The 23,154-nt window shown below is 30.8% G+C and overlaps 1 protein-coding gene across 1 annotated transcript; it reads right to left on the minus strand.

Annotated features, from left to right (window-relative positions):
* Positions 1–18,216: 18,216 nt before the first annotated feature.
* Positions 18,217–22,165, minus strand: LOC101267781 (protein STRICTOSIDINE SYNTHASE-LIKE 11-like). Its single transcript, XM_004252213.5, has 3 exons — positions 21,891–22,165; positions 19,957–20,229; positions 18,217–18,905 (listed from the first exon to the last, which is right to left on the minus strand). Exons 1-3 carry the CDS (start codon positions 22,136–22,138, stop codon positions 18,425–18,427), a joined length of 1,002 nt encoding a protein of 333 aa, XP_004252261.1. The 5' UTR covers positions 22,139–22,165; the 3' UTR covers positions 18,217–18,424.
* Between the last annotated feature and the right edge of the window lie 989 nt (positions 22,166–23,154).

A 23,154-nucleotide genomic window follows, 5' to 3' on the forward strand; every position in this document is an offset into this window, starting at 1 on the left:
TTAGTGGTCTTGTCTTCTTTCTGTTTTTCAAGATTTTGGTATATGTTACAGATTTTTGGTTTGTGAATTTATTTCTATTCTTCACTGGTTCATTAAACTTTAGTAACTTCGTGTTTCTGCAAAGTTTGTTGAAATTAGTAAAATTCTTTATACAAAGATTGACAACAATTCTTCATTAAGAAAAATATTTCGTATATTTTTTCTAATTTGTTTGTGATTCTAGTTTCTGTACTAGTTTTAATTTTCTCGTTGTGAAAATTTCTTGAATTTTGTTGTGTCTTAGAAATTTCTTCAAATTTTGTTCTAAGTATGTTAGGAATACAAGATGAACAACAGTATGTCAATAAAGTGTTAAGTTAAACCTAATATTTTGATTTAAAATGCTACTTTGAAACTAATGCAGTTATTATATTTTGATAATCATAGAATTATATTTGGCCTAAGTCTAAAATTAAATTTATAGATTTTAAATTGGTTAATGCATCTTTAATAACGGATAAGAAGGAGATGTGAATTAGCCCAAAAAGTAATAAACAAACATCTAACATCTTACAAGTATAAAAATATTATTTTCAAAAGAGTAATAAATAAGAATAAGATTTCCGTGAAGAATGTCATTTCACATTTTTTTGAGACACTTAAAAAGATTTAAGGATGCGGTGACGCACCCTGGTCAAATGATTATATTAATTTTGCTTTAACGTAGATGAAAAGTTGTAGATTAAGGCGATGCAATTGTGAGAAAAAAACAATTATGTTTCTAAGTAATTGTAGCTCAAAAATAGAGAATGAAGTTATGCATTCGATTTGAGAATAATAAATATCAACAATCAAGTATGTGAGCAAGTTGTGGCATATAATCGTATTAAAAGCATTTTAAAGTATGTAAAAGTTAATAAAAGTGACTGTGTTAAAATCACAAAATCGAGGGATGCCTAATCTCTTCACATCGATCAATAAAATTTCTATCACTTGGTGTAAATTTTGTCCTCTTTCTTAACTAATTGTATTATGTACTTAAATCTATATTATCTTTAAATCACTTTGCTATAAATTAGTTATAATAAATAAATAATAGACCTTATTTGTCAAATTTTAAGCTCCTACATAATTTGTATGATTTGGGTGGACCCACATTTGTGGATTTCGAGGGGTACTTAACACCTTTCTCTCGATGTAACTTGAACCTTTACGAATCACTCATTTGTTAAACTTAGTTAGTTAAAATTGTTTAGCTTAGTTAGTTGCTCTAACATACCTTATTTTGTTAGGTGACAACCCTTCTTTTAATCAAAACCTAAAAGATTGGTCAACTCGTTGCATTACCCGTTTTGCGAAAAATAGAGTGCAATAGTTACCTAATAAATAATGTGGATAAATGTGGCTACCAATATTATAATAGAGAACTTGTTAAAATCTTCAAAATAAAAATCTTTTACTCTACTCCTTACCCCCCCCCCACTTACCCCGCCAAAAAAAATTAAAACATCCTTAAATTTTTTTAAAATATTTTTTTATCACGAATAACCCTAACCCGACCCCCAACCATACCAACCCACCACCCGAACCTCACCAATCCACAGCCCCAATCCCCCGCTCCTAAAAGAATATTATTTTTAAAATAAGAAAATAAATATTTCTTACTGCCTCCAACCACGACCCTAGAATCCCCCCTTCCCCAACCACACAGCCTCGCCCCTATCCCCAAAAAAATGTAAGAAAAAAAATTAGTTCATTTTCTTCTTAAAAAAATCAACTTTTAAAAATTTTTTTATCACCCCTAGCCAACTGTAAGGGTCCTGACCAAGTAACTCGACATAGGCATGGGAGTGGCAAAGGATTAGCATGAATGACTATGTCAAAAGCTAAAATGATGGTAGAATTAATAATGCCTTGTGTGAGCAGGGTGTTGGCATGGTCAAATGGTTTCAAAATGTGTTGGTAGGACAGTATCAAGTCATGACATGGCCGTTGGCAAGGCAACAACCCATGGCATGACTTGGGCGGTAGCTGACATTGGTTGTGGGTAAAGTTGGCATGTGAAAATCACATGGTCTGATCAAATGCGGGAAATTGAGCTGAGGTAAATTGAATCATATTCAAGTGTGAATAAAACTCAACAAGAAAAAAAGAAATAGCACAAGTGGATTAAAAGTTAACATGACCAAAGAAAGGCAACGGTATGGCAACAGTGGTGCGCAGGCATGAAAAATGTGAATGGATTCGGGTAGACTTTGATGAGGAAATGACTATACAATGTTTAGACATTGTATTGGAGTCAAAAATATTGAAGGAAAATACAGCAAAGAAATGAGATCCAGTTAGCCAAGTCACATGCCAAGCACATGCGGCAGTTACCTTTTTGTAAATGCTTGTGTCCAAGTTTGTTGTATCTCTTGTATGCTTTTTGAATTCGATTTTGAATGTTTATTATAGGTTGGGGATGTAAACTGAATTATATTATAGTAGCCTAAGCATTTTACAAGTGTTGGAAGTATGTCACAACACCATGCAATGTAAAATACAAGGCTACCACATGGTTTATAATAGACAGCCTTGGTGTTAGACGTTTTTGGCTAAGAAAGAAGGATATAATTGTTAACCTAAGGTGAAAGAGGGAAGATTAAGTCTGAAATTTCACCAAGACACTTAGAATAAAACGTTAGGGTTTTAAAAAGCGTCTAAGGCAGCAATCGACTTGTGATTGGGCCTTAAGTCGAAGTTGAAGTCGAAAGTTGGAAAGAATTGTTATTCTAACGAGTGAGTCCTTTGTATTATTTTGATTATAAATATAAAGGTTGGGTTTGCCCGTATGTTTATGTTTTGATTTCCTATTATAGTGTGAAAAATAATCTACGACACAAAAAAAGAAAAACATCATTGAACGTTAGGCAAAATAGGCTGCGAAAGGGGTTGAGTCGAGTGAGATTTGACTGTAATTAGGTTGGGCTAAGTTCTTGCATGAAATTAAGGTGGAGTAGTCTGCCCGCCTAATGATTGTATTAGTTTCTGGTTAGATTATCCAATGTCTGGGGAAAATGTGGAACTGCGAGAGATGGTGACACGATTGGAAGCACTAATTGGTGGAACAAACGGTGGGGAGGACTTGGTTGAGCTGGACACTCAAATTCAAAGAGTGCAGGCATAATTAACCTTGATCAAAGATGTCTTGAACGAAAAATTGTTGATGTTGGAGGCAGAATATACAACCAAACGTGACACTGCCCAACAAGAAATGGAACTCGTTTGTAGGGAGAAGGAAGACTTGCATGGTGAAGTTCTTCTCCTACGTCGGGCGTTGCAAGGAACAATTGGCCCCGAAAGAATGAATGTTCCAAAACCTAAGTCTTATAATGGTGTGACCAGTGGGAAAATGTTAAAGAATAAATTGAAACTCAATTCCTTCTAAATAATTCTTCTTGGTTAGCAAGGGATGGGCTGCGACGTTTGAAACAAGGCAGCACAGTGAATACTTATATCAAGGAATATTGATCCTTGATGTTGAACATAGGCAACATGGTTGAAGAAGACAAGTTTAATTATCTCATAAACGAGTTGAAAGGATGGGCACAAAGAGAGTTAAGGAGACGAAATGTTCAAACTCTCAATTTTGTCATAGTGGTAGCAACTAAATTGGCTGACTTTGATGAGGGTGACGACCCAAGAGTTTCTTCGCACTTAAAACAAAAATACAAGGGAAAGGAGTGGAAGAAAAATGGGAAGGGCCAAGCTGGTGAAAAGGAAGACGAAGGTAGAAAAACTAGACAAGGGGAGTCTTCTTTACCAAAATAGAAGGGAGAGCTTGGGGGATGCTTTAATTGTGGTGGTTTTAAAAGGGAGTGTCCAGTGCAAGTGAAAGTGAATATTATACTTGCTATCAAATTGGAAAAGGAAACAAAAAATAAGGTAGAAACGTCAAAAGTAAACTTTTTGGTGTTGGTTGAAGATGAAGATGACAGACAGGATATGATCCTTGTCCAGAACCCAAATAGGTTCAGATGAATGATGTCCTCGATGAGGACATTGAGTTTCATTAGGTGGGGTAAGTTTGTAAGGGTCCTGACCAAGTAACTCGACATATGCATGGGCGTATTAGCATGAATGACTTTGTCAAAATCTAAAATGCAGGTGAAATCAATCATGCCTTGTGTAGGCTGAGTGTTAGCATGGTCAAATGGGTTCAAAATATGTTGGTAGGACAGTGTCAAGACATGTAATGGGCGTTGGCAAGTCACAACACATGGCATGACTTGTGCGCTGACTAACATTGGTTGTGGGCAAAGTTGGCATGCAAAGATCACATGGCCTAGTAAAATGCGGGAAAATTGAGCTAAAATTGAAGCATAGTCAATCGTGAATGAAACTCAACAAGAAAATAAGAAATGGCACGAGTGGATTAAAAGTTAATATGGCCAAAGCAAGGCAGCGATAGGGCGTCGGAGGTGTGCAGGCAAGGAAAATTTGCGTATGGATTCGGGTAGACTTTTATGAGGGAATGACTATAAGATGTTTAGACATTGTATTCGAGTCAAAAATATTGAAGGAAAATGCAGCAAAGAAATGAAATCCAGTCAGCCAAGTCACATGCCAATCACATGCGACAGTTATCTTTTTGTAACCGCTTGTGTCCAGATTCCTTGTATCTCTTGTATGCTTTTTGAATTCGAATTTTGAATGTTTATTATCAGTTGGGGATGTCAAATGAATTATATTTTAGTGGGCTAAGCATTTGACAAGTTTTGAACATGTGTCACAACACTATGCAATGTAAAATATAAGGTTGTCACATGATCTATAAATAGACAACCTTGGTGTTGGATGGTTTTGGCTAAGAAAGGAGGATAGAATTGTTATCCGAAGGTGAAAGAGAGAAGATTAAGTCTGGAATTTCACCAAGACACTTAGAATAAAACGTGAGGATTTTAAGAAGTGTCTAAGTCAGGAATCGACTTTTGATTGTGCATTAAGTCGAAGTCGAAGTCGAAAGTTGGACAGAATTATTGTTCCAACGAGTTAGTCCTTTGTATTATTTTGATTATAAATATAAAAGTTGGGTTTTTCCGTATGTTTTATGTGTTGATTTTCTGTTAAAGTCTGAAAAATAATATAAGGCATAAAAAAAGAAAAATGTCCTTCAACATTAGGCACAATAGGCTGCGAAAGGGCTGAGCTGAGTGAGACTTGAAAGCCATTAAGTTGGGATAACTTCTTGCACAAAATTAAGATGGACTAGTCTGCCCGCCTAGGGTCGATTTATTTTTATGGAACACCACCCTAGGCAGTCTACAAACGTCTGCAACACTCAATCTATCTTACTCACGTTTTTTACTAAGTATAAAATACTAAAAGCAGCAAACATAAACAATAACACTTTACATGAATCACTTATCAACCTTTATTAATCTCAGAATAAATGCAAGTAAGGCTTCACGAATTTTGTCTAAGTCAAGAATCACCCTCTATGGCCTTAGACGAAATTTCCATCATATAAAATTTATGCACAATGGTTGTTACATGGGATAGTTACAAATGACAGTTACAAGGGACACATGTCCGACACTTATCATCACAGGATTTAAAATAATGTTTCCAACAACTATATTTCTAACAGATAAATATAATACAAATTGCATACTTATCCAAACGAATTAACAATATTCTAACACTTAGAATATTTGAGTCTGCTTCCAACACTTAGAATATTTCAGCTGTCCCTCCAACTCTTAGTTTCATTTCAGCAATCCATGTGAATTCCTTTCTTGCCATTGTCAAGTCTCACAGACTTGCCTTGTCAAGCCAACACAATGCATTACCGATGACTCCTGCCCACAGGTAAGCCTTGCACTTCCAAGCTGTTTTGCCAACACCCAAACACCTTGAACCTTAGTTGCACTATTTTGCCCTCACACATGCCAAAACTAATGCCCAAGTCCTTATCATGTCTGCACGTAGTTAGATCATGTAGATTACATGTCTAATAGACCACCCGCACCACTTGAAATTGATGTCCTCATCGACACTGTTTTGAGATAGTCATCGATTTGAGCATCGAACTGCCATAACTTCTTAGCTTTCTCCCAAACTACGTCAGTTGCACTCTTGCTTTTCCAATGAATCAAGAATTCTATCTCATATTCTTCTTACTTGTGCCTAGAACTCGGTGATCAAGGATTTTCTCAATTTCAACATCAAAATCTGTAGGTACTGATGGAGGAGCCCTCCTTGACATGTTCCTGTCCGGATCATCTGCATGTGCAAAGTAAGGTTTTAATAAGCTCACATGGAAAGTGGGATGGATCTTTAACCTTTCTAGAAGATTCAACCTGTAAGCAACTTCGCCTACTCGTATAACCACTTCAAATGAACCATCATACTTAGAAATCGAACATCAATTTCTAGTTTTACTCAGGATTTATTTCCAGATTTATGGAGTAAGTTTCAGCAACACTTTGTCACTCACATTAAACTCAATTGAGTGAAGATGTTGATCGACATACTTCTACATGCATCGTTTAGCCTTGCGCAAGCTGTCTTGTGCTTCATATAACATTTCAAGTCTGTCCCTTGGAACCCTGTAAGTTGTTGGATACTTTTCCTAATTTTTAGACTGAGCAGCATCTAGTGGCGTCATAGGTTGTTTGCCTAAAACAATTTCAAAAGGGTTCATTTCTATTGACGAACAACTTGTGCAGATTATAAAAAAACTGCGCAACTTTTAACAATGCAACCCAGTTCTATTGACTTGCTGTCACATAATGCCTCAAGTATTCTTCCAACTAGTTATTAATCCTTTCCACGTTTCCATCTGTTTGTGGGTGATTTGTAGTAGAAAATTTTAACCTAGTTCCCATCATATTGAACAAAGCTATCCAAAACGTGCCTGTGAACCTTGTATCCTTATCACTCACAATGTAAGCCGGACACCAAAGTATTTAACCACATATTTATATAACAGGTCAGCAACAATCTCAGATGAACATAATTCATGTGTAGCAATAAAAACAGAATATTTTGAAAATCTATCTACCACCACCATAATAGATGCTTTGTCATTTACCTTAGGAAACCCAAGAATCAAATCCATGTTTACAGAAAACAAAGGCCTTTCAGGAATAGGCAAAGTCTACAACGAACCTGCTTCCTTCTTACGATGAGTCTTATTTACTTGATAGACATTGCAAGTTTTCACGAACGCCTTTATATCATTTTCCATCTTTGGCCAGAAATAAACACAGGACAGTAGATCAAACATCCTTTCAACACCCGGATGTCCATCCCAAGGAGAATCATGCGCTTCCTTTATCAAGTCTTTGCACAGTTCATCCTGACTTGGTACGATGATTCTTCCCCGTTTAAAATAGAGCGGATCGTACTCGATCCAATACCGTCTCATTTTTCCATATTGCACTTGACCCAACCACGTCACATATAATGAGTCATTTACATCACACAACCTGATTCTATCAAAAAAAATTAGTTTTAAGTTTTGAAATTGAATAGACCCTAGAAAATACCTCATTTCGACTCAATGCATCAGCAACCTAGTTGTGTTTCCCTAGATTATGTTTCCACATGAAATCATATTCTGCCAGGAACTCTTGCCATCGTGCCTATTCAGGACTCAACTTTTTTTGCGTCTTGGAAAAAGGATTGGCTACATTATTAGTTCTCACCACAAATAGAGTAACTAAGAGATACTCCCCAAACCTGCAGACAATGTACAACAACAACCATTTCCTTTTTATGTGTCAAATATCTTTTCTCAGCATCATTCAATTTTTGACTTTCAAAGACCACAAGATGACCTTCCTGCACTAACACGCCACCAATAGCTTTATCAGACGCATCGGTGAGCATTGGTTCAGATGCAATAGCTTCCTCCAAATTCTGAAAAGCTTCCCGACATCGTTCCTACCAAACCCATATCATATCATTATTTAAAAAAATTATCAAAGTTGTTGCCCTTTGTAAAACTCTAGAATTGAATTTCTTGTAATAGTTAGCCCACCCAAGAAACGACCTCAAATCATTAACATGACGACGTGCCTGCCAATCAACAATGGCCTACACTTTCTTATGATTCATTTGGACTTGGTTTTTACTAGCAAGATGCCCCAAAAATTTTATCTTTTATCGAGCAAATTCACACTTTTCCATCTTAACATGAAATGTGTATTTTCTAAATCGAGACAGAATCAAACTTAGGTGATTAACATGTTCCTTCAACGTTCGACTATAAATAACAATATCATGTAGATAGACAACCACAAAATCATCAAGATATTCAAACAGTACATCATTCATCATGTTGCAAAACGTTGCAGGAGCATTAGTTAGCCCAAATGACATGAAAAGAAACTCATACCAACCATATCTAGTTACGGTTTTTCAAAAGTATTTCAAAAATTTCAGGTACCGCCTAAAACTCATGTCACATTATCAATTTTTGTTATTTTTTTTAATTTCTTAAAACTTAATTTTTCACTTCACTTCATAATCCCTTCATATTTTTGGTTCAAACAATAAATGTTCAATCTCCATCTAAGAGATTCACAATAGGTATACCATTGCATGTTGAAAATAAGGTCGAACACTTGTCATTTTCCTTGGTTCTAACTCAGAATTTTGGGGAGATTTCACGTTCATTGTCTAAATCCAATATCATGCAAAAGATCAGATCGAAACGCAATAATGACCCAAATAGATTTGTGGATGGAGGTGTGAAAGATCCTACTAATGTTGTTGTTGGGTCAAGTAAGAAAAGAAAACATAAAGTTGTTGGTTCTAGGTCATTCCATCATCATAAGGTATCTATATAATCATTGTCCATATATATGTTTTTTATATTATATGTTTTGTTTTTGTGTTGATTTATGTCTTATACAATTGTGACTGCATAAATGTATAATCTATCTTAGTATGTGTTTTTGTGTTTTTGTTGAATTCATGTCTCATACAATTGTGTTTGTATAAATGTACAATAAATTATTGTATCTGTTTCTGTGCTTATACAATTGTGCTTTTATAAACTGCCTCCTTATACAATTGTGAGTATAAGTGTATAATTTATCATAGTATCTGATTTTGTGCTTATACAATTGTGGTTGTATAAATGTAAAATTTATCTTACGATTTATTTTTGTGTTTGTGTTGATTCATCCTTTATAATGCCTCCTTATACATTTCAGGTTGTATAGATGTATAACATGGGTGTGTTGTTTTCTTCAATTTTATACTCAATTTTAAGTTTAATCACATTAGTGTCAATCCCTAGTTGCATTGCAATGACATTATACAACTCATCATACGATGAACTTTCTCTAAAAATTACCTCCTCAATTGTATAATTGACGTAACAATTGTCATTGTCCCATCTACCAAAATGCATAACCAAAATAGCCAATGAAGCTATTTTCACAATTTCTATATAAAAAATTAAATTATATACATATGCATTTGTAAGCTGAAGAATTGCAGCAACAAACATAAAATATATTTATACATATTATAGCAACTTAAGTTTTTAACTTATACACATTTTCAAATTATACCAAAATTCTCTTTAACTTATTCACACAATATAGTTTTTTACAAATGTACAATTCACTAGAAACACTAAATATGTATATGTATATAACTGACAAATTCGTATATATATATATATATATATATATATATATATATATATATATATATATATATATATATATAATAGATTCGACCAAACAAACAACAGGCTCATACACTTATACCAGAAATCACCAATTCTCATATCAGAAATTTAAAATTATCAACAAATTTATCACAATTTTTGTAGATTTCAAATTAACAATTCAAATCAACTAGGAACAAACATACACATCTCAATATACATTGAACTGAATTGATGAAATTGAAAAATGAAATCTAAATTTTAAACTGCATTGTCGAGAAAAATAAAATCAAAATTAGAGTATGTTTTCGTCATGAATTACCTGCCGTTTCTATCTTTGAAACAAATTTATCTCGCTTGTTTGATAAATACCTTCAATAACTTGATCCATTTTTTTTAAATTTTCTTCAATGGAGCTATTTCGAGTGAAGTAGAAGAAGACGGAATGAAACTGAAACTAAAATCGTGTGAATTATGGGATCCTTTTCCTTATTTATCCATCAGATTATACCGCCTATTTTTTTTTTTAAAAAAAAATGAATTGTATAAAAGGCAAATGGCGTCTAACAATTATACACAAAAATAACATCCGTAGCAAATTAAAATTTTACTACGAAATGCAATTTTGAATGTTTGATATAATCTACAGTTATACATTTTTTATTTGCTATATATAAAATTTGCCCAAATAAAAATTTGCTCAACTAGACCACATGACATAACTATCATATTTGAGAGTTTTTTTTTTTTGAGAATAAACTACTTTAGACTTTTCCATGGACATGTTTGACTAAAGATTAGTCTTTGTTTAACAAACCTATGTAACACAAGTACCTATTTGTAGAGTTTAGCTAGATTGGAGGGGTTGCTATTCTAATCTTTTTAAATATATAGATTTGTCCAAAAAAAAAACAGATCTTTGCATAACCTTGCCTAAAATCAAATCTTTAGGTGGTCACCATTGGCCTAAGATCAAATCGTTTCTTCACAAATTCACAAAATTATTGTCATGTTTGTCCTAAACATGAAGCTTTACTCCAATATTGTTGTGATTTTAATGTGTAATTTTAATATTTTCATTACCTTTTTTTACTTCAATTATCCTTCAAAAACTCATTCTTTTATTCAACTATTATCTTAATATCTTCCACAAAAGCAAAAGAATTCTAAAAAAAAAAAAGTTTTTCTCTAGAGTGAAAGAACAAACCCTACCTTAGTAGCTTTTACTAGTTCCTAAGAGGGAACAACGACATAAAATGAACTAATAACATTAATCACTTCAAAAGAAGAACATGATGAGTATCTGCAGTAACTCATAAAGTTGGAGGATAAAATTGTGTTTCCTATGAAGGAAAATGTTTTTTTTAAAAATGAGTTTTTGACTTATTTAATGTTTGATACGCAAATCAGGAAATATCATTCTACAACATTAATGTGTTATCTAATAAAACAGGCAAATTCCATCAATTTATGCCCTATATATAATTTATGAATCATCCTACATGAAACAATATTTGTTGTATTAACATATCAAGATAGTTATGCCTTTGATATATTAATTGTGTTGAGTCATATCGGTTAAATTTGACCCGCTTAATTTTAAAAATAGGAAAAATTACATCAGTAAGGAAATATATACTAGTTAATGAGTCATCATAGCTATAATTTTATTTAATTACTCTTCACGACCAACATTCAGAGATAATTATGTGCATTGGCATTTTTGAATATGTATAATTCACGCATTTATGTAATTCAGAATTTGTATAATATAATTTGTATAACTTTTGTATAATATAATTTGTATAACTGTTTAAATTTAGATGTTTATGTTTGTATAAATTCATTATTTTGACTTTATAAAAAATAACTCAATTATACAAACGTGCCCATAAATTATACAAACTAGCAGCAAATTATACAAATGAAATAACTTAAACTGTAGCTACAACCCATAAATATGCATACTATAACTATACTCCAATTTTATTTATCTTAAACTCAATCCATAAAATCTCACGCATATTACTTATATTTATGCTCATTTTAAACCCCTAATATTGTCTCTTAAAAATATAGAATAGCCATGAAAATCACTATCATGAAACAGAAAGATGAGTTGACTTTTTTTGTTAATTTGTCATATGTGATGTGGTGGAGAGGACAAGATAGATAAATGGACACAATTATGACAGAGAAAGGCAAAAGTACAAATGATGCAAGGCTATTGAGGTCAATCTAAATGACACGAAGCATAAGAGAGTGGTATTAATATATTTTTAACCTAATTTTTATTGACAATTAATAGACATGTTGATATCATATTTTATAATTGACTCTTTTAATATAATAGATTATTCAAAGAAAAAAGTTAGATTCAAATACCATATTACAAGTTAATGTTGTTTTATCCTGAAAAGAACTTGCTATTGTCATTTGGTTAGCTATATTATGTTGTGGAGAATGTCAATAAATTACACAACCTACTGCATCAAAGATGTACTCTCGCAACTATAAAACAATAATATTAGTAGTCTTGGCATTACCTTAATTAAAAGGTCTAAATATATACAAAAACAATTAGATTTTGCATGTGTTATATGTGTACATTGTGTGTCATCCATGCATTTTATGTGTCATCGCGTGCATTTGGTATATCACGCAGGTGCTACATGTGGATCATATGTATATTAGTTTTATTTTTTAAAATATATTGTTTAAACATGCATGTGAGGTAAGGTTAGTGCATGCTCAAAATAATGAAAGATGATCTTATGTTAGCAATTTGACAGTTAAACTCAAAATTATTAGACAGTTTAAATTTGTGTTACAGAAGATTCAGAAATAAGAGTAGGTGGGTTATATATTAAATTAATCGAAGGAAAATATTTTCTTTATAAACTAAAAAAAATTCTTGAATCTTACTTCAAGTTTGAATCTATCTATTTTGTATATTACTATATATTTGTCGATATATTTCTGTATGTTCAAGTAATAAAAATCATTCCCAATTATATATAAAAAAGTAAGATTTCAAATTAAACTAGCTAGGACTAGAAAAGCATATTGTTATATAAACTAGGAAAAACAAATTCTAACTAGACGTAAATTTAATGAATACCAGAAAAAAAATCCTAAACAACTTAGGACTTCTAATCCAACTTTAAATTATTATTCAAACATTAATAAACTGATTAAATGAATGGAAAAATAATAATTATGTTGATCGATATGGTAGATTAGTACTTTATAGGGAAAATAATAATAATAATAATAATAATAATAATATATATATATATATATATATATATATATATATATATTCCTTCCGTTTAAAAAAGAATGACCTTATTTCTTTTTTAGTCTATTCTAAAAAGAATGACCTCTTTCCTTTTTTGGCAACACTTTAAATTTAACTTTCAACGTGACATGTTTAAGACCACAAGATTAACAGATACTTTGGTACATTTGACATAACTTTTATTTAGAATCACAAGATTAAAAAGTCTTCTCTCCTTTTTTAAATTTCGTTCCAAGTAAAACTAAATAATCCTTTTTAAAACGGAATATATATATATATATATATATATATATATATATATATATATATATATAATTAATAACTTGAGGCCTAAAATATGTTAGGCCTCAAACAAGCCTCACTTACTTCGAGGTTAGGTTAACTCTGACTTTATCATGAAAATATGTTCTTATTTTTAAGTATTACATTGCATGCCACATTATTGGTACCATAGAAATGATGGTAGTTAGTTTTTCTCTTTTTTAAAGGGTGAATGGACGCGGCTCTATAGTGCAAGAATCAGAGAATCTTAAAATCGAATTGATAATGATAATCAAAATTGAATCGATATTAATAATTTAAATTTAGAAAATTTATTAACTTATAATATTGAGTTATTGGCTTAGCTATTTTGATCACGATTTTAATTTTTTTTTGGGATTATCGATTGTTAACGATTTGAAATTTTTTTCACGAGTTAATCGATAATCCAGTAATGAATTAAATAATTATATTTATTCCATTTAATATATAAAGTCCTTCACTTTGAGTTTGATTGCCTACTTTTATTTATGATTTTTTGCTATGGGAAATTTAAAATGCTGGGGGGTTGTCTCAAACACTTGGTTATTCAGTAATGTAAAAATTTTTGCTTTTGAACATGGTGTAACTTGTGAACTTATGTGCATGGTTCATTTGGTTTGTCACCTCGTTTCTAAGTGATTTTCAATATTTTTTTCTGAAATCTTAACGGTTAAATTGATAACCGACCCGATAACGATCAACAATCTATAAATGATAACTGATGATCCAACATCTTAATGGTACAATAATGGTTTAGCTTCTCTAAAAGTCGATAACCAATAAGTCAAACTAAAAAATTTAAATCCGAACCAAACCAATCGATACACAACCGTAGCAAGAACTCACTTTTCAAAATAGGAAAAGAGACCAAAACTATCCCTGGACTATAGAAAAAGGTTCAAAAATATCTCTTATTCATCTGTTGGTCTAAAAATACCTTTTTATTCAATTTTTTTAATCTAAAAATACCCTTGCATAATTTTTTATGACTTACTTATATCTATAAAACTCACAACCCTATCTTAATTTTATTTTTTTCTTAAAAAAAAAAAAGAAGCAATATATGTGAAATTCTTGTCGGATGAAAAAAAAACTCGCCTCTACTAAATTTTCATCATAATTTATCCAAATAATAATAATAAACATACCTCTTCAGGACCCAACATTTTTAAAGTAAATTTTGCACTTGCTGTAGTTTTTTCAGAAAATATTTATTTGAGATAATTAATATATTATAAAAATTATTTGTGTCACAATTATAACAACATATTATATTATCCATAAATTCTAAGCAATATCTATCTTATTTTATTAAAATAAATAAATAAATTGATAATTTACTTTTTGTTACTAACTATGACAACTAATTTTCAAAAGAAAAAGTTCCAAAAAGAATTTGTACTTATAGATTAACTCATTTTAAAAAAAGAATATATATAGTCCCGTGGGGAAAAATGTTGTTCATCTTGTATTTCAAACATACTTAGAACAAAACATTGAATATCTTTCTAAGATAACAAAGTTTAAGAATATTTTCACAAACAGAAAATAAAAACTAGTAACGAAACTAGAATCAGAAACATATTTAAAAAAATATACGAAATATTTTTCATAAAGAAAAATTATTGTTAATATGTGTCTAAAGAATCTTATTGATTCCAACAAACTTTGCAGAAACACGAAATTACCAAGTTTAATGAACTAGTGAACAACTAAAGAATAGAAGAACTTAAATAAATTCATCTAAAATTTGTAAAAGTCGCAACTATTCATTTTCCATTCATACCTTTTTAAAACCCAACAAAAAGTAGAGTAGGAAAAGAGAGAAAAATGTGTACAATATATTTATAGATAAGATGATATATTATTATGATCATAATATTATAATTTAATTTTAAAATATTAGTCATTGATATTATGTTTGAAATCTTCATTTTATTAATTAAATCTTAGTTATTTATTGATTTTTCTTCTGCCATGGTCTTCAATTCAAGTAAGAATTTAAGAAAATTGAGAGAAAAGAAATGGAGAGAAATTGGATACACAAATAAAAACTAAAAAGCTACAACAGACAAAAAAAAGTACAAGATTTTTTATATGAAAAAGAATAGGTTGTTAAAGAGGTATATTATTTTGATTTGGATAAATAATCGAAAATAATCTAGTTGAGGTAGGATTTTTATTTCATTCAATATGAGAATGTCAGATAATAATATTTTTAAATTTAAAAAATAAAGAGAGCATTATTAGTTTCAATGGTATAAATGAGCTATAAGGTGAATGGAAGGGTATTTTCTAACCAAAAGATTAATAGAAGAACATCTTTAAACCAAAAGATGGATAAATGATACTTTTAAATCTTTTCTTATAATAAAGGGATATTTTCGACTCTTTCTGTTCAAAATATGATTGAAACTAAAAAACCAACGGACAATAGCTATAAGGAATTAGTAACTGATAGAGCTGTCAAATGGGCAGGTTGGATTGAAATTAAAAATATTAAAATGGACTGAAATAGAAGTGGAGTTGGGTTTTGACTCGCTCATGTTTACTTTGGGCTCAAATGGGCTAAAGAGGGGTTGGGTCTTTACCCCCCTCACCTTTACCCAACTAATCTCAATAATTTTATATATTGATATTTAACTTTTATAATCATAATTTGAATTTCAGTTCAAGATTATTTTGTTTAAAAAAGTAAAAAAAGGATGGATAAATCCTAAAAGATGTTAAATAGATAATAATTCATACCTTCAATATAGGAACATGTCTTGATAAAAAATTTTAAAACGGATTGAAATTGAAGATTGAATTGGTCTTAATTGAGAATTCTCTTTAATTGGATTAGGGTTGAATGAATTTAGATTTAACCCTTCAAATTATCTTGAGGTTAAAATTATGGACGGATTGGGCGGGTTGTCTATGTTTGAGTTCATTTTTGACACCCCTATTAATTAGTGATCCAAGATTTGAGGACTTTGCTCATGGATTTTCCTCTGGCATTAGTCAATGGGATCACCTCTACCAGACTTAAAATCTTCCAGTCGAACCCCCAAAGGAACCCTATCAACCACTCTTTCCTCTGTTGGGAGTCTATCAGTGGAGGAGCAAAGGCCATAGACAATTAGCTAAGAGAAAAGCTGTAATCGAGGAAGTCACGCCTCGTAGTGCCTTTGCTCTACTAGCCATAGTACTAGATATTAGATAGACAAGCAGAGATCACCAGTGGCATAACATCCTCGATCTTATGCATCAAATTTTATGATGGATCAAAAAATTGTCCTCCATAAATCCACATTACCTAGATTTCCTATAAATAAAAATAATATGGTAATTAGTTACTATTTGAATTTTTAGCACATATAACTAATATGATTGCTACTCCCTTCGTGTAAAATTAATTGTCATGATTTTTTTTAGAGTCAAACTATAAGAACTTTGATCAACATTTTATGATGTATATTTCATCATATTGATATGCAAAAAACTGTAATTTGTAGTGTTTTTCGTATAGTTTTTGAATATCTATTTTTTTAAAAAAATATCAAATTAACGTAATCTAATTTTACTTTAAAAATTAGTCAAATTGACTTTAAAAAAGTACAACATGACAAATAAAAGTGGACAGAGGGAGTACTTTTAATCTCCCAACAAAATATAATACTAATTTATGTACTAACACTACAACAAAAATGATAATTAGCGGCAATTAATTCTTAATTACCACTAAATATGTATTTTTAATGGCAATTGTCACTCTTTATATATGTCCATAAAGCCTTTAGCGACGTTTGTTCTAATGACACTTAACTAATTCCAGTAAAGACTTTAACACTCTTTATTAATGTCAATATTAATGCCGCTTAAAGTTATTTTTTGTTATAGTGTAACATGTTGAAGGTTATCTCTATTTTTTTTTAGGTTGTTCAAAGTCACCACAAGATAGAAAATATATAGTTCTTTACATATACATAATATAAATAGGTTTATGAATTGATTTTTATAAATAAATAAATAAAATAAAAAAACTTAACATATGTTCCATAGAAAGATGTAGTTTCCTCATGTACTCAGCTAGGAGATCGCGAGGAATAGTATATGTTATGCCTCACTCCATTAAGTAAACCTCATAAACTTATACTATTTGTCTCAATTTATGTCACATGACAATTTTTAAAAGCCAATTAAATTGTTAATGTTATATTTTAATTATTAATTATTATTTTCTCTAATTAAAAAAATGATATTATCTCTTTTTTAGCTTGTTTAAAAAATAACGATCTCTTTTTTTTGTCAACATTTTAATTTTAACTTTCCATTTGACATATTCAAGGTTACAAGATGAAAGAGAATTTTGGTATATATTTGATTGTATAATTTTAATTGAAAATCATAAAATTAAAAAATCTTCTTTATTTTTTGTGAGCTCTTTATCAAGTTAAACTACACAAATCTTTTTTGAACGAAGGTAATACTCCCTCCATTTCTAAATAATTGAATCATTAGGTGTTTCACACCCTTTTAAAAAAAGTATAAAATTAGGACATACATTAGATATAACTTTCCATTGTTACCCTTATTAATTATTGTCAAATTATTTTGAAGTACAACTAAATATCAATCATAATGACTAATTCTAATGATAAATAATTCAAAAATGTCTAGAACTCATCACATAGAAGATGATTCAAAGTAAGTATAATTTCTTGAACTCAATCACATAGAAAATTTTAATGAAGGATAAAAATGAAAGAATATTCTAAAAGTAGTCTTGAAGATTAAATAATTAAATTAATTTAAAATATGAAAAATATCTTAACAATTCAATTCTTTTGAAATGAAAGAAATATGATTTATTGTATCTCTTTTTTCATCATTTTAAAATACATAACATATTAAAATAATTAAAATAAATAAATCAAAATGAAGAAAGTACTAAATATAAATAGAAAGAAAAAAGTCATAGCAGAAGGACAAATCGATCTAATCGACCGACTTTTCACTCTTTTATTGTATATAATATAATAGAAGATTATTATTTATTACTTATTATTTTATAAAATAGAACATAAACTAGGTCTCTTATATATAATAATAATAATAATAATAATAATAATGGAGACCTTTATAGTTAGGTTCTAAAGCAAAAGTGCTTGGACTTCCTTAAGACTTCAAACTCCATAAACACCTACAAAGTCTTCCTCTAAAGACCCTATATAGAGTCTACCAAATTTTTCTTGAACTTCACTTATGGAATTACGATACTGAGTCGATAGATTCAGCGAAACGAAAACATTCCCAAGCACATTAATCTTTTGCGCAAATGAAAACTTGGGTGGAGTCATTGATTGATTGTTGACAATGTTTACCGCCACCCAATAGTCCCCTAAAATTGTCCTCTTAATGTTATCTGGATATCCATTCAAGTTAGTAAATTCTTGTGATGTATTGGCTCTTGTGCCTCTCACCCAAAATCTCTTGATTCTGTTGGCTATTAATTCTGTGACAAGTACATATGAACCATCTAAACTGACTGCCACTCCTACTGGCCCTGCTAGTCCACTTAGTAGTAATGTGACCTTATTTGTTCTTATGTCATACTTGAATAATCTCCCTGTTGTATCTTTGCTTTCAAGGATCAAAGTTATGTTCCTGCAAAAAGTTGATCAGGATTAAAGTTGATCTAGTAAATGCATTAGTAATAATACTATTCCCTCCGTTTCAGAAAGAGTGACCTAGTTTGATTTAATACGGAGTTTAAAAAATGCAAAAGAATCTTGAATCCTGTAGTCCTAAAAATTAAAGTTATGTCAAATGTACAGTATTGCTTTAATCTTATGGTCTTAAATATGTCACGTGGAAAACTGAAATTAAAAAATTACCAAAAAATGAAAGAGATTATTCTTTTTTTAAACAAACTACAAAAGAAAGGGATCATTCTAATTTAAACAGAGGGACTAATACATTTGAGTTTTATATCTCATAGTTGAAAAAATATTTGTACAATTCGTATAATTCAATTTGATGTGTAAGCAGGTTATCCATACACCAAAAACAACTTTAACAGCAACAAATGTGTACATTAACAAAGAGCATTAAAATCTTTATCATAATTAGTTAGTTGTCATTGGATCCAATATCACTATAAATCATAGAGACATTTGCAAAAATTGCTAATTGCTTTTTTAAAAAAAAAAACTTTTTTAGCAGCAATTAAACTATCGTCGTTGAATATTAGTGAAAATGGTAATTTTAGGATGTTCATTCAACTTTTAAAGTAGACAAACTGTTTCGTTAAACAACTGCATTCATTTTGCCCAAGTGTCACAACCCAAAAGTGAATTCAATACATCATATGCTGTGTTTCTTTGTTTCAAGTTGGAGATTTTATGTGATACTTTAGTGACTCTGATGATATTTTTTGTAACTTCTTTTAATCATAAAAAGGCAATTCAATACATTGATGCAATGAATTTAAAAAATGGGTTTATCTAGTTAAATTAACTTGTCACTTATTATTTTTCTAGGTTACCAATTCCTATCGGCTCTTTCCTTCAACACCAAAAAGCTAGTAATTTTATGTGTCTTCTTGAGCAAGCAAACAATAAAAATTTATTTGCACCTGATACTTATATCAAGTCAATATATGCTGCATGCATGATATGTGTTTACCACATAGAGTACATTTATATGAACAACGAACCTGGTGGCGCGAAATAGTGGTCCGGAATCTGTAAAATAGACGACTCCATTCAATTGATCGATGTCTACCGCGTTTGTAAAGGCAAAAGGTTTGCCATCGATGCCCGTAACAAGTTGTCTAGCGGGGCCTCCGTTTCGTCCAACAACCAAGAGCCCATAATTGATGTCAGCTATGTAGAGATCACCACTTCTATAGTAAAACCCAAGGCCAAGGGGTCTTCCACATGTGATTAGTAAATTTGGGTCATTTTTCCCATTACATACTTCCTTGGTCCTAAACACAAAGAAAGTAAGTTACACTATATAAATGTCATTCTATATACTTCATGTATTCCTAATTACTTGTCCACTGTTAAATTGACATACCTATTAATAAAACATTTATTGACATAGTGAGTTTACTAGTTTACCCCTATTAATCATAAAGTGCATGAATTAAAAATTTATAATTGGTACAAAATTATAAATGATACAAAATTACCCTTCATCCACCTAGTGGCTCCAAAATGCCCTTTCCATCCACCTATTGGCTCCAAAATACCCTTGTCATCCACCTTTGGGTTCAAAATTGACCATTTTTTAATTGTTTTAAAATGAAACTCTTTAAATATTTTTTTAAATACTGGGCGTTCAACTATTAATTATAAATTCAATTTATTAATATAATTATAAACCAATCCACTACCCACTCATTATTAACTAAACCTCACTCAATTAATAATTCAATTATAATATCAAAATCGTCATAAACACTACTTAAACACGATGAAATTATAGATTACTGAAAATGACATTCAAAATTATTCGAGTCCGAATCAAAGCCCAAATTAAATTTAGGTTGAGCCGCTTATTTAGGAGGACACTTTTTTTCAAAATTGAATTAGAAATTTATGATTAAAGGGAAAGAAATAATACATTCCAAATTAATTCATGCACTTTTTTTAAATATAATTTTATAAATATTTATGATTTATTTTAAAACTTTTAATATATTATTTTGAAAAAAAAGTTACCTATGAAGTAACATCACATAATTGAGATGTAAGAATAATTAAGATGAACATATTCAGACTTTTAAGTTTATCGGTGATTTTTATGTAGTCACTTGAATGTATGATAATTTACTTAGATGTTTTTTAAAAACACTCAATTGGCAGTAGCTTGCATTAATAATGTGACAGGTTCATTAATTTAGAGGGATTTAATTAGTAATGGGTGGGTAGTGGATTGATTTATAAATTACACTAATAAGTTGAATTATAATAAATAGTTGAGCGCCACGCATTTTAAAAAATATTTAAATAGTATAAATATAAAATCGTTAAATAAGTGGTCAATTTTGAACCAAAAGGTGGATGACAAGGGTATTTTGGACCCAATAGGTGGGTGAGAAGGGCATTTTGGAGCCAATAGGTGGATGAAGGGTAATTTTGTACCATTTTCAATACTTCGAGGGTATTTTAGGCCTTTTCCGTTTAAAGAATTTTTATCTTTTCAAAATAATTAATTGAGGATATAATAGGTAAAAAGAAATTGTCCTTTCCTGATTTGTCAAAATGGACAAATAATTGGGAACAAAAAAAGAAGAAGGAAAAGTAGACATGTAACTAGGGGCAGCAATAGTATTTGTAGGAAATTCGGACACACCCATAATTGGTGATTTAAGGCTCATCATATAGAGAATACACAATTCTACACTTGCTCAATTCATTAGGGTTTAGGTTGTGGTATATGAAGTTTCTCTTGCTCCAACATAATGGGAAAAACCACCATCGACCGTAAAGTCCAATTTCCAACCATGGTTCATCGTACTCTTATACTTTCGCTATGTAAAGAATAAGTAAGTTCTCTTCTATGATTTACATATATTATCTTTTGGAAATAACTTTTTTTTTTTTAAATGACCAGTATTTGGAAACAACTATTTTTTTTTACCTTAATGGTGATGTTGTAGCGAAATCGATGAAGCCAATACGTGGGCCTTGGTATTTGAGTACTCTGCCATCTGCCACACTTGTGTATGGTCCATTGCCTAAAAGATCAAAAGCGATGGCTTCAGGGCCTACTGTTCCTGAAGGGAGTTGGAGCTTTTTAAATGGAAATAATGGTTTCATAACCATTTGAGAATAAGCAATGGGAAAACAAAATATTATGAATATTATTGGTCTCTTCATACTTGCCATGTCTTTCAGCAAGCAATTGTGAAAATAATGAATCTTGTTACCTCCTATTTATAGTAAGTAAGCCCTATTATACTATAGATTAATATGCATCATTAATCAAAGATTGAAAAATTATGGAGCAAAGGCCAAATGTCAACATATTTATTAAATATAGCAATAGTTTAAAAAAAATTGAATAAACCACTATGTGCTGGTCTCATAGCAAACCCTCTCCCTTGCCTCCCCCTCCCCCCCTCCCCCCTCCCCCAACCCCACCCCACTCCCTCTCTTTATATATATATACTAGAAAGGCATGACCCGTGCTTATTAGTAGGTCTGTTCTCCGTAAATAATAAAGTATGCTGAATGTAATTCCGATATATAACCCACAAATTGTGAAGGTGCAATTTATTATTTAAGTTATGTGATGTATTAGTGAAAGGGATAATCAAGTAAGTAGAGACATAAAGTCTATTCGCTCGAGCGTCTGCAAACTAAACACAACCTCACAAAATCATCATATAGTAGGACTAATAAAATGTTGGCACAACTCAAACAAATTGCACCCAAACAAAATAATGAAAAAGTAAGAAAAAAAGGGAGAATGCTCAAAGTTGTTAGGAACATTCTGCATTTACAGTCTAGCATTTATATTCTATTGGTGTCACGACTTCTGAACAATCCAGTGTACCATGGAGAACATTAATTCACTATATGTTGTACCTGAAAATTATATATTGAAAAGTAAATACAAAAAAAATAGTCTAACACAAGTTTATGTTAAAGTCTATCAATTTAATACTTGCCCAAACACAAGATTTAGACAGAAAAAAGTATGTAATCCTTTTAAGAGTCAATTTCATCTTTATCTGCTTGAACAAGCCATGTTCTTGTGTAAACTACAAACATCTTTTAGAGCACACATTTTCTCAAGTCCTCTCTTGAAAAAATTGGGATAGAAGTGAGCCACGATCTCTATTAAAGATAAATTCGTACGAAGGTGATTTATGGATAGATTTATTTTGACTACCAAGAAG

This window comes from Solanum lycopersicum, chromosome 12 (genome assembly GCF_036512215.1).
Source record: "Solanum lycopersicum chromosome 12, SLM_r2.1".
NCBI classification, from domain to species: Eukaryota; Viridiplantae; Streptophyta; class Magnoliopsida; order Solanales; family Solanaceae; genus Solanum; species Solanum lycopersicum.

What these genes read in the sequence shown, in the direction of transcription:
- LOC101267781 (XM_004252213.5), bottom strand. Translation starts at nt 22,138, where the DNA reads ATGGCAAGTATGAAGAGACCAATAATATTCATAATATTTTGTTTTCCC. An exon ending in GCTACAACATCACCATTAAG is followed by an intron (nt 20,230 to 21,890) that starts GTAAAAAAAAAT and finishes CTTTGTGTTTAG; the next exon opens with GACCAAGGAAGTATGTAATG. An exon ending in CCACTATTTCGCGCCACCAG is followed by an intron (nt 18,906 to 19,956) that starts GTTCGTTGTTCA and finishes AACTTTTTGCAG; the next exon opens with GAACATAACTTTGATCCTTG.